Below are 13346 nucleotides of genomic sequence, written 5' to 3' on the forward strand. Positions count from 1 at the left end.
AGGTAATTTTGAGATATTCTTGAAAACACCATAGAAAACAAGTCATCAAACATGCTATCATACAGCATCAAGCAGAGAACTTCGGATCATTGTCAATATTGGTAAGTGCATCCCTGGTTGTATAACTCAACAAGTCCCAAGATGCTGTCTCTTTTCACTAAAGAATATATCTTCCTTTTCATATTCCTTTTAATGAATGCCAATCTTAAGGTATCTACACTGGACAAGTGCTGATAGTTGTCTGAAATCGGCTGGATGTAGGAGGATTTCTGAAATAAGGGATGAAAAGGCAGATGAGCTATGAAAGCTAGTCCAGTGTTCATACCTTTCACGATAAGAGGAAATATGTTGTGATTTGCTGAATCAGAAAACCAATGGTGCACTTACCAGTGTTGACAACGATCTGTTAATTCTCAAATTGATGGTATACAATAGCGGGTTTGAAGACAAAGGGGAAGAAAAAAACATGTAGTTCTTTGCTATGGAGTTTTGGAGAATATCTCAAATTTAACTTTAGCCCTGATGAAGTAGATCTTAACATCAAAACATATGCTGCCTGTAACTTGTGAGAACTAGGAACCTTGTATACAGCTTATACATATGGCTTGACAAATAATGTTCAAATTGGTTATTAGCATGTTGTTGTAATGGATTTCGATTTCAATGGTCTAACAGTTCTGCACTAGGAATGGAGATCATTTTTAAATTAATTAATGTACAGAGGATGTTTTCTGAACTTTTTTGTATAATAATTGAATAAAGAGTAGAAAGAAAAATAATGAAGGAGGGCCTTATTTGGTAAAATAATTAAATAGCAGTGAAGAGCTCCCCACAAAAATATGTTGTACTGCAATAAAGTATAAGTCGGAAGGATTACTGGCTAAGCGGGTGGGACCAGTGCAGGGCCATTAGCATCGGTTAACCCCTACATATATTTAAAAAATATCTAACAATAGGCTTGCCTCGAGTCAACAGATTAAATGGGGCACCTTTGTAACTATGTTAAATATGCTGCACACCCTTGATGCATAATGTATATATTTGCCCCAGCTTTGGGTTCACCATCCTTGCAAGCAGAACTACAGCCAAGTCAGCAGAAATCAAAGGATCTCCAACCTGTGACCAGGGACGCCACTCACCTTGAGGTCCCGATGGACTACGCCCATCTGATGGCAGTGTAGCACAGCCTCCATGATCTGCTGAATGCAATGACTGCATGCAAACACCAGGGGCGTGTGTTAGTTCTACACATACACTCACTGCCTCTTGACACCTGTTGTAAAATTGGATTAAAAACTGTGCAAGCAGAGAACAACTGGGGAAATACTGCTAAACTCGGGCACACCCGACTTTAGGGGAACAGCAGCTGTATCAAAACATTAAAAAACACCACAATGCTGACCTAAGCTGTGCAAATGGTTTGCTCGGAAATTCGGATGGGTTCAATTTACTTCGCGGTGTCGTTTCTCCAACGTACAATAGTTTAGAAATGCACTGTTTACACAAGCAGCACATTCGTCATTCTTCGTGCGACATGTATTGGCCCTCAGGGGGTGGCGATTAAATGAGAGGTGCGCCCTCTTCCCGCCTCTTTTCTGTTAACAACCTGCGGCCTTGCTCCGTGCCACGAACCACCGCACCCACAATTATATTAACATAAAATGAATTAATGTACTTAGAGCTTGTTAGGGCACCGTTTACGTTTCTGCTATTGTCATTTGCTGCGGGGTTATTTAGTACCTGGGAGAGCAATATGTTAACCAGTTGTTCTGCTGCTGCAACTCATGGTCACAGAACAAAGCTTGTGTTTTCTGTCTGCAGAATGACATGCATCACCGACCAAGCGAGGGGCAGGTGCGCTATCAATTAATGAGTGGCGTAGCTCGGGCTTTTCCCCTCTCCCATCCCCTGATCGAATAATACATAACAATTGAAATAATTCATGCGACAATGCAAACGTATGTGCGTGTATTATTAATATTAAAGATGTACTCCTTGAATATGCAAATACGTCCTCAAGCCGTGATGCATATCAAACTTATTGAGCTCGCAAACTGCAAAGATAAGTCATGCTTCATTTCCACAAGTTAATTGAATTAGAACGGGTGGCAGGAGGTAAGCAAAGGAAGCCAGCTCCTGACACTTTATCCACACCCTTCACCCCAACAGCCCCCCCCCCAAAAAACAGAAAACCCTGTTTTTTCCAATTTATGGGCACCGCCCTATACTGACCTTAAGGTCTCTGTGAACTATGCCATTTAGGTGGCAATGATTTACACTTTCTAGTATCTGCTGAATACAATGACTGTAAAGATACAAGGGCAGAATGGAAGGGAAAACATTTTAAAGGCACATAATCACATTGAATGCACATTAACACCGAACAGACCAAATAAAAATCAACTCATCTTAACATAAATCAACCTTACATTGAACAAGGTATACTGAAGACATCATCAGGTCTAACAAAAATTACATTTAACACATATGGGGCCCAGTTCTGCCAAAACGGTCACAAGTGTGCTTCTGTTTCAACGTTAATTCATACTGCAACAATGAAGATTTTAATAGATATAGATTATTGAAAATGCCAAGCACGTTAACTTTAAAGGGACAACATTTACTGAGGGGAGATCTGTGGTGGGTAAATCACACTCATACTCTGGGTCACAGAAATTAAAATCTCCAACCCAAATAAGCAGATCTGGGCCCACATAATGAAACTTTGTTGGTACATGACTAAAATGAAATGTTTCACGTTCAGCAAAATTAAACCTTAAATCACTGTACTCTGGTGTTACAAGGTAGAACTGTGATTTTTTTATATGCACAATTTCAAAACCATATGAAAGGATATTTTCGCTTTCATTGCCAATGTGGGGAAATCACCAGTTACTGACTTGTAAGGTAGTTTCTCTATCATCCTTTACCTTTTCAGATTACCCACTTGTTGGGTACCTGGATAAGACGCTGAGTGTCCAGAAGCCTAAGAACACAACTAAAACATGCTAAAAGTAACACACAAAAAATGGACATGAGGAGCTATACAGTTACTCCACCCGTCTACCAGAAACCGTTTCATCTACTGAGTGGTCGAAAACCTCTTGGCTCTGAGTAGCATCAGGAGCAGACAGTGACCACTATCCATCAGGACGCCACTGACAGAAAGCAGCAATTAAAAGAGAATGACTGTTGACATCCTTGGTTATAGGTAGATAACAGCCCTTCTAAGATCCTGAGTATTAACTACTTCATGATTTATTGACAATAGGTAACCAAGAAGGATGAATGTAGGGGCGTGGTTTGTAACAGATTCACTAGCAACTCTAGGCATCAGGCTAATGTCGAATCCATCATGGATCAAACCTCATTCAGAAAGGAGTTCTCAATAGTTGGAAACGACTGAACAGGACCTTAGGAGACCTCAGTATATTCCCAGCACCAAATGTGACTGGGGCTGTGGCTTTGATGCCTTTTCTTTCAAACTATTTAGAGGAAGAGAAAACCACAGATGTGTAGAATAGTTAGAAAATTGGGGGCTACTTAAAAATGTGCGTTTAGAAAAATTAATTTACACAGAAACAAGTGACCTAAGCACAATGTGGATACTATGGACTCTGCCTTCATGGACATTGTGGCTGTGTATTGAGACAGTCATTACTTAAGAAGATTATCACACGGATGCTCCTCACCTTGAACAATATGTATACTGGTTTGATTTTCTGCTGAAAGTATCTTAACACATTACCAATTACCACTAAAAATGTGCCAACTTCACAACGTATCTTACTGCGTTATTCCCTTTCTCATTACAATCAACTCCACTTATTCCCTTATAGCCTTACAGAATAAATGCTCTTGCTGAAGTCTTGTTGACAAAACCTGTGTTGGCTGTAGATGAGGTCTTCTGAATCCAAATTGACTAATTCTTGACTGCTCGTCTCATAAAAAAATGGAAAATTGAAAATAAGTTACTTGATTTTCATGTTTCTATTCGATACTAGTAAAATAGCCATCTTACGTCTGTAAACTTGAAGAATTGCATCACGATATTGAATTGGAAATTGTTAGGCACCTGTGGTACTCCTAAGAAACAGTACTATCTGATAATTCTTCAACCTTATCTTTCCAGTCTATACAATTTACATTAGATCTGTAGTAAACATGTAGTAAACATCTGATGTGCTCCAGACGACTTCTACTCACAACATGGATACCAAATGATGTTTATGTGAAAATAATTAGTAGAAAAATGGATTTCAATAAGCAAAAAACAGTAACTTATGATATCTCAATACTAGCTTCTACTTTCCAAAGGCCAACTAGAAAATTTCTCCTAACAAGTAATTATAATCAGCAAGTAATGAAAACGTTTCTAGGTAATCTTTAACCAGCAAGACCACTTCAATACCTTACCAAGCATTCACTTCACAAAAAAATATGCAGAACCTGACTGAAGTGCTGAAGACTGGCATATGAGATGTTTTATCCGAGGAAACAAAACACAACATTTAATGTGACACAACTCAAAGGTGGAAACCTTTCACCACAGATCAGATGATCAATATATTCCAACATGCGAAATCTATGCTGCCTGCAAGGACCAATGTTATTTAGAGTACTTATTTTTTTTACTGTAATCCGAGTCATGATATAAATCCCGTTTTACATAATCTAAATTTCACTTTGATATTAACAGTGTAAGAATGAAGATTTTAAATAAATCCTAGCGTATTAAAATTAAGCCTCAAACTTGCTCAAAGAAAGAAAGAAACGTGTACACTTGGATCTATGAATCATCTGGCCACTGTACCTAACAGTCAACAATGTATCTAGGACACACCTCAGGAACTGTCCTAATCAGTTTAGACCAACAACTGAACGAAGTTTTATACCATAACCATACTGTGTTAGGGACAGAAAAGCAGATTTCGTATTAATGTCAGAAGAAAACACAGCACAGGGAAACTAACATAACATTTGGCATTGTGTTTTATGCTTTTCCATGTAATCTCATTCACTAAGAAGTATTGTATGATGCTGTCTCCAACGCCCGTATTAAACGACCAGAAGCAATACCATTTTGCAAAAGATATTGACGTTTGTGAAAGGCGGGACATTAAAGCACACCTTCACAGCACTACAAATCCTGGTTTTTAGTCTACTGGAAATGTAGCATTCACAACTCTTCCTCGACTAAATAGTAACTGTGTCCTGGTGGCCCTAAATAACGGTATCTCATAACTGCTAGCCAGAGCTAAACACAAATACATGTAAGAAAAATGTATATTATTCCTCTCCGAATAACGCAAGGTGCTTTTCAAGTGACTAAAACTTAAGTGAAAACTATTATATACAGGTTTTGAAAAGGCATTAGAAAACGTGAAAATACAGATTGAAGGATAACCCTGCAGCTGAGTACAAAAAAGAAATGGATTGGAAAATTATTTTTTCTATTCAAGAAGTCCACCAGAACGCTGGTTGGAGACTGAGGAATGTGCCTTGACAAGTCTTAAGTGCACAACTTTTTCACTGTGTTTAGCTGAATCCTCTGGCTTCTGGAACCTCAACTGAGCTGTAAGGAAACTAACAAGTGTTTAATATAAAAGTTGGATGTTAGAGAACTTTGTAAGATAACAATCCATGTATAAATCCGAAACATCTTATTCCAACAGAAAATGTAAAGAAAAAATTCCCACTGGAACTGACATGTGATGAATGTATGTTTTACAAAATTCCTGTGTATCAAGCATAACACAAAAACACAAAGGGCTGATAAACTATATAACAAGAAACGAATACACTTTCCTGGAAAGATCACATGGTAAAAAGTAACTTTCCTGGAAGGTTTTGTTGACAAAAATACACATACTGTGGTTAAAACACAAGGGTCAGTCGTGTAAAGACAGTGACATTAGAGAAAGGGATTTCTCCTAACAAAGAAATGGAGTTTAAACTTGCAGTTTGCAAATGCTGTCATGATTTTAAGTATACACAACTACTTCAACTTCTTTACAGACGTTTTAGTTCAGGCTAACAAATGAAATCCACAACTTTGCTCTCAAACAAAAATACATTTGGAATGCACAGGTTTATCATGTGTAAGCCATGTCACAGTTTATTATACTTTTTTCAATATACTTGTGACCAGAGTAAAAGGTACAATTACTACATTAGAGAACATAGATGCAAGAGCAGTGACAGATGCATGCCTACTTGTGTGGTCATCACAAAGTGTCTTTGCTTCCAAATGATGCACCCTTCTCAAGACTAGTGGTACTTACAAATGGTAGTGCAGACATTATGATTGGCATCTTTGACATATTCTGAATCTGCCTCCAATTTGGACTGCTCTCACATTTATGTGAAAAGGACCCTGCTTTTTTGTCACGAGTAGGCACACATTTTCCCCAAAGACATAGTACTGCTTTTGCTAGACATTTTCTGGTGCAGTTGGGCAATTGCTAGGTTAGAATTGATCTTCAAAGATTGGTCTTGTCAATCAAGGTTTCTACAGAATTTAGGGTCTGATTACAATCTTGTCGGATGGGATACTCCGTCACAAATGTGATGGATAGCCCATCCACCCTATTACAAGTTGCATTATATCCTATGAAACTTGTAAAACAGAGAGCGGGATATCTGTCATGTTTGTGGCAGAGTATCCCATCCGTCAAGGTCGTAATCAGGTGCTTAGTGTCTTATCTGCAGTGCTGTTGAGGGGTGGAAAGGATCGCGGGTTTGGACTCAAGAAATTTACACTGCATCTCACTACTGGAGGTTACACAAAGTACTACAAACGTGACTCTTCTATCCATTCACTATTTAGGGAGCACAAAGGGCTGAATGCCCGTGCTTGGAGAGGAGGAGTCTGTTACGCAGGACTACTACAGAAATCTACTGCCAGCTTTTCAGCTGCCTAAAGAATCATTTCTCATCTAGCAATTTCACTTGCTTAATCTAAGCTGGTCAAGATTTGCAGATCTAATTAAAAGCAGGAAAGCTTTGAAACTCTGATGATTATTTTTGTATACTACAGTCCATTCGTGTCATTTATGAAATTAACACCTTTTATTTAAGAAAAAAAGGAAAAAATGATCAATTTACCAGCGTTTTTGGGTCTCACTATTAAGCTGTTTTATGACAACTTTTTTTAATAACTGAAAAGCGAATAAATCCTAAAAGCGAACTATCTGCTGAGGTAATTTATTTCCCATTCTTTTTTCACAAACACATTCGGGTGCCCTAGCAACCCTAGGTTCAAAGACAGCGGGCGCGTACATTTTCCTATTCACACACTCCTGAAAAACAGGCAACAATAATAGCGTAGAGAGGAACAGATCGAAAATGGACTTAGAATGTGTGCAGATCAACAGGAACATTCTCCCAGCATCATTCAATTTGTTTGCTGATTCACAGTCTCAGCATGCTTTATATTTTCTGCTTAGAAACGTAAAAGGAGTGTACTGAATAGGGTTTCCCTTTTAAAGTCGACACAGTCAAAAAGGTACTGTACAATTGTAAAAAAAAAAAAAAAAAAGTCTGTGTGTCCAGGTATCAGCTAGTTCGCCGATGCTGCTGTTCACCATAATCAACAGTGGACTACATGCACTTAGCGTTTCTGTAGGAGGAAAACTAACGCACAGTAAAATGTGATGACCACTCTGACACACCTCTCAGTGATAGAGCTGCCTAATAAAAGTCATGCAATAAAGTTAGGCGTGCTTCCAGTGCACCACATGTTGGTTATTGGAGCAACATACCTTGACCAATGAAGGCCCGAGCAAGGGAGGCAAGGGAAAACTTTAAAAAAGATTGATGCTTCTAAGAAGTCAATTATATCTTAACAGGGTGTCCATAATTGTTCCTGCGGAAATGAATATCTGTATATCCTAGTTTTATGTTATGATCTTAGAGTGATCCTTTGCACTCCAAAATAAAATCAGGCAAATACTCTCAAAAAGCTTACGGCGCAGCTTTAAATTCAATGCCACTATGCCTCGGGGCCCCAAATGCAGCCCTCTATTTCTTTTTACCTCACTATTGGTTTCAATTAATCTATGGCATTAAAATTCGCATTTTAAGGTAGAAATATTTTCCAATCGAATCACTGCAACTGAATAGCAGATACTTTTAAAATGACTTCTCTAGGTTACTGAATGCTGTAAAGGGATATCCACACCCTTTGGACAATTTATAAAAGAAAATCTAAGAAAAAGAGAAGGTAAAATCCATTACCAATTATTCAGACAATCTTTAGAAGAACATTAATATGAATGATAAACTGCCTTTTGATATCAGACCTGACATCAAGAATGGCACCAATATGCATACAAATGCCTGCAGAACGCTGGGTAACAAAGCATACTTAAAGTGTACAGTTAACACAATCAACAGTGGGTAGGCCTGTAGTACTTGTGATGATATCTAGGTAAAACATTATGGAAGCCCAAAACTAATTTGTTGAAATGGGCAATAGTTGTATTCTTAGGTCTGTTAAAAGGCTGATCACACATGTTCCTATTAACTTACAGCGAAATAGGAGAACAGAATATGGGAGAGACCACTGGAAGTGTTTTAGATGTTTCTAGTAATCACTCTATTTGTTACAAAAAAATAAGTTACAAAAACGTATTAAAGTACTTAAAAAGACTAAGTATAAACACTAAACTATTCCGAAAAAGGGTGTACATTACTTGCATTTACCGTTTATTGCCAAAGGTTCTATTGTAAACATTTCAACACATGATTTTAAGAAAGAATAGGCTACACCTCCCTGATTTAATTACAAGCCAAGGACAGAAAATAGTGTAGATTTGAATAAGATGCTTTGATGTTCTAAACTTATTATATATCAAAACAGTTCCATGACTTAACCATGCCCTTTGGGAAAATGCATGAGTCACACGTGGGAGTCATGAAGGAAAAATATCTCACTGCAGTTTGTAATATTCCTATACACCTTTTATTTTAAAAACACAACTTCCTATTTACCTCCTAAATATGGATGGATTCATGACAAAAAAGCAGAGAGATTTTCAACAGCACCTATAAAGAACTTCACTGGCAATTATTTAATCTGGTCCCTGCTACTAAATTTGATAACTGACAATATCGTTTTTTCAAAGAAATACACATTGAATTAATGAAAATAATTAATAAACATTACAGTTTCGGTTTTCAAAGACGATGCATGTTAAAAAGTAAATCTCCAGTAGCCATGATGTTGAGGGTTCAAATCATCAAGGTCTGCTCTTAATGTAGTCTATAATGCTGTTCACATTTTAAGTGATTCTTCAACACATTGTGCGTCCCATGTTATTATAGCTTACTCTTAAAAAATAAACAAGAAATCTGGAAACATATTTATTTTCGTTTTGATAGCATGATGTCTGCTCTTGATCTTACTATACACACCTAACTCAGGCTATTGGAAAATTGGGCTCCTTTATCCTTCGCATCCATGCTTGTTTGTGAATTTCTAGTGTAGTTATTTTAATCATACATCAGCACTTGATAAATCAAAGGAAATAGGAGGAAAAATACAAAATAAATCTCGCAGGAAAGCTGATTTGCTAAAAAAAATACAAAGTTGAAGGATATGGGTAGGTGGATATAATAAGAAACACAATGATTTTAACAGGGTGTGGTGAGAAGGACTGCTCCTATAGGATAGTGTGTTTTCTACATGTATGCTTGAAATGCTTACCATTGTTTTCACCCTGCAAAGGTTTCAGAATTACAATGATGGTACTTAAAGGATTGCATGGGAACATACTGAAGTACAAGACCAATACCGTATTAATGAGATATGCAAGAAGAGGCTAAAGATGAAAACAAAGCTTGTGAGGCACCTTCTTCTAGGAAATGGAAAAGTGGAAACTAAGCAAGAAGAGCTTGATTAGAATATTCAGTTTAAAAGTGGAAAATTATCTAACACTAAGGTTGACGAGGGTCTGCTTAACATTGCTTGACAATAAGACCTGAGTCAACACCAGACATCAAAGTTTTCTGTCAAAGTCAACTGTTAACTTTGGCTTTCGAAATGCCATGGTTCATAACACGATGATCAATTGCAATGAGAATTCTATTTAAAATGCACTTCTAGCAGTACCTAGATGAATGAAGGATTAGGAAGTGACAAAAATAACTTGAGATTCAATAGGATTATTTAAGTAGTAGCTTTAATTAAAAAAAAAGGCATGTCTAAATGTCCGAGAAGATATTAACCATATTTATTCTTCCTACAGATTGAATTGCAATCCAAGATACTTCATGCCATACATCCTGTTGGTTCAAGGGAAAGCATTACTAGTATGTACTATGATTATTAAGACCCAACTGAGTAGTATACATTAATGTAAGGATCAGAAAAAGGAAGCCATCAAAAGTGGACTTGGGGTTTCCAATGGAAGCAGAAAATGTGTCTAGAATGGTACTGAGGGTTTGTATGGAGTACAGCATGAGCAAACAAAGTAACAAAGTACTTATACCATTTAGACCATGAACGATATGCAGGCACCCTAATAAATGATGAGAATAAATCTCATTTTCCAAGTACCAACATTAATTGCGCATTACTCAGATTTGCATTCTTCTTTAAAATTTACTCCAAGGTTAGCAAACTCAAGGACTGGTGACCGGGTGGGTCTTACCCACAATCAAATATCAAGAAACTGAGCTTGTTAAGAAAAAAAACATGTTATTGCACTACGTGGGTATAGGATAATCAATAACCAAAATAAATGAATTCAAAATACTGGAAGGGTGCTATGAGCTGTTCTTGCTATGGCTGAGTAGACTGAATCTGTGGAGGAGTAACTATTATTATAAAATGCTTTTTTTTTTTTTTTTAAAGTTCCCTTACCCTAGTTCGATCAGTTACTTCTAGGTTTTCATGTCCTTGGCGGTCTCTAAAATGTGACTTTCCGGGCCCGAGGCTATTTCCTTAACTGTTTTAAAGAATTAAACTCAACTAAATATTTTCACGTTGTAGTTTGGATTTATTACCATCCCGTAAAGATCTTCCTCATTAGTCTTGCAATTCTTCTGACATCACATCAGTCTTATATAGAGGCTGCAACAGATCTCTGCAATTTAAAACCTCAACCGGAGAAGAATTCTGAATTTTCTTAGTATTTTTGATTCTTGAAAATCCAGAAATTAATTTTTCACCAGACAGATACCTATTTTGCTAAACGTCATGGGAAAAAAGTTACAATAATCTTCTGAAAAACAGAACAGAAACTTTTGACAAAGTAGTAACTCTTAAAAATGCACTTTGCCAGCTTTATATGAGCCTCAGGTGTTTGGCTGCCTGTGCACAGGAGAAATATTTCCAGTCTTAGTTATATGCTCCACGGGTAAATTGGAATCAACACAACCAAAATAGCTTTTCTTTTTTTTGCTGTAGATAATGGTGGATTTAAGCATTGTTTCGTAGTTGTCGTAGTAGAGGGAGATTAAAGGTGTGAGGATGTAGTGATAACATTGCAAGCAAAGAGCGATAAATACGGGGCACGTCGCAGGTAGTTTACAGTGCCATGTCCTGTCAAGGACCTGCCTCCTTGGTAATCACATGTGAATTGGGATGGACAAACTAAGGAAATTAAGATGTCTCTTTGACACATGTTGGGGGAAGGCAGTCAGTGGTTTTGCACCTGATGGTTTTATGCATGATGCACAATGTTTCGAATTTGATACAGTGCTTCGCCGCAAGTTAATCAATTTAAAGACTTGGCAGATCTGTTAGGGCTACAACCTGTACAGATGCAAACTATAGATTACACTTGAGCTGGAATTCTGCAGCCTTGGTGAAAAGGGCCATGAACCAAGGGATTACTACCTACAGCTACAGCTGCATGGGATTACAGGGCTGCAGGGGAGTTGCCTCGGCCTGAAATATACCGGTCAATTCAGAGTGAAACGAAAATGAGTCCTTCTAGGACTCTTACATGAAATGTTTGGTATACCGTTAGCTCCGGAATAAAGCAAAAACTCCAGCATATACAACTTTGTGACCACCAAGGCTGGGTAAATTGTTCCACTTTAAAACGAAATAATCAATTTTTTTTAAATGGAAAACATACACCAAAAGCAACTGACAAAAGAAATAGCACATTTTCAAGTGTGAAAAACAACACATGCCCAGTACAATATGTGGTTCCAAAACAATGTTTGGGTGACATTAAGTTGTCACATTTTAATGGATGATGGGGCCTAAATTTTGGCTAGGAGGCCTTTGTTCAGCCACAGGGATTTTTAGTGTCCTCTTGCATTTGAACAAATAATTTTCACAAGCACACTGATCGCGTGCATGCTGGTAATCCACTATATATATATATATATATATACTGGAAGATGCAGGATCACAAGAAAACAACAGCCAGCCAGGGCAAAAATCTGGATCCCAAAGGATACAAAGAGCCACAAGAAAATGTAATATCCAAGAAAGAAGTGACTCGAACAGATGATCTCATTAAAGAACAATTTTAATTGTACTACCTGAGGAAGGCGGAAGCTGAAACGTTGTAGTAGAAATATATTTTTGTTCTTTAATGAGATCATCTGTTTGAGTCACTTCTTTCATATATATATATATATATATATATATATATATATATATATATATATATATATATATATATATATATATATTGCTTTGCTATACAATTTTGCATACACTGCAACATCAATCATGGTCAAAAACATGATAGATGAAAAGTTAAAATTGCTGTATAATTTTAATACACATCCTGACCCAGTCCAAGAACCAGATTATTCTAATAAAGAATTTAATAATTTAAATGAAGTTGAGACTATTGACATTTGGGAGAAATCTAGAGGTGGATTAATAAACAGAGCTAGTTTGGTAGTGGAGGGATAAGAAAAAAAGCAAATAAAATATAACAGTAAGATTGCTGACAAGGAATCCAAAGTGCAGGCTCGTCTCTATTTAAGATTTTTTTAACTTGTAATATTGCTTGCTAAAATTCCCAAATATTCAGAAAAGTAAATTAGATCAAGTTAATAAACTTGAAACGTGTATACATTGATTTATTTTCTGCCTTCAAACAGATGACTAACCTGTCAGTGTTGATATTCATATGGATTCGTGGCCTGTCCACTCCTGTGTACATATCATTAATTCCATCTGGGAGCAGACATCACCTTGCAGATTTCTACGTGCGAGATCACAGAACTCCAAACGTTTTAGTCTGATTAGTTCAATGTGGGCAAGCTCGGAAGGTCTGCAATGATGCGAGACCATTAACTGTAACTTATGCAGTAAAGATCTGTTAAGTGCACATCCAACCATTAGAGTCCTAGCAGCGTTGTCAGTTAGG

The 13346-nt window shown here is 37.1% G+C and overlaps 1 protein-coding gene across 25 annotated transcripts in view; it reads right to left on the bottom strand.

The window, feature by feature from the left end:
* CAMK2D (calcium/calmodulin dependent protein kinase II delta) overlaps positions 1-13346 on the bottom strand; it is a 624934-nt gene that overhangs the window by 210993 nt on the left and 400595 nt on the right. For 22 of the 25 annotated variants that reach the window (XM_069242054.1, XM_069242030.1, XM_069242039.1 and 19 more), the window contains exon 6: positions 2233-2305. In XM_069242054.1, the coding sequence (XP_069098155.1) occupies positions 2233-2305 (73 nt within the window). Of the gene's footprint in view, positions 1-1139; positions 1213-2232; positions 2306-13346 lie in introns of all 25 variants that reach the window. The other 3 variants (XM_069242069.1, XM_069242073.1, XM_069242061.1) reach the window with 1 other exon arrangement.

The sequence above is a fragment of the Pleurodeles waltl genome, chromosome 1_2 (genome assembly GCF_031143425.1).
Source record: "Pleurodeles waltl isolate 20211129_DDA chromosome 1_2, aPleWal1.hap1.20221129, whole genome shotgun sequence".
NCBI classification, from domain to species: Eukaryota; Metazoa; Chordata; class Amphibia; order Caudata; family Salamandridae; genus Pleurodeles; species Pleurodeles waltl.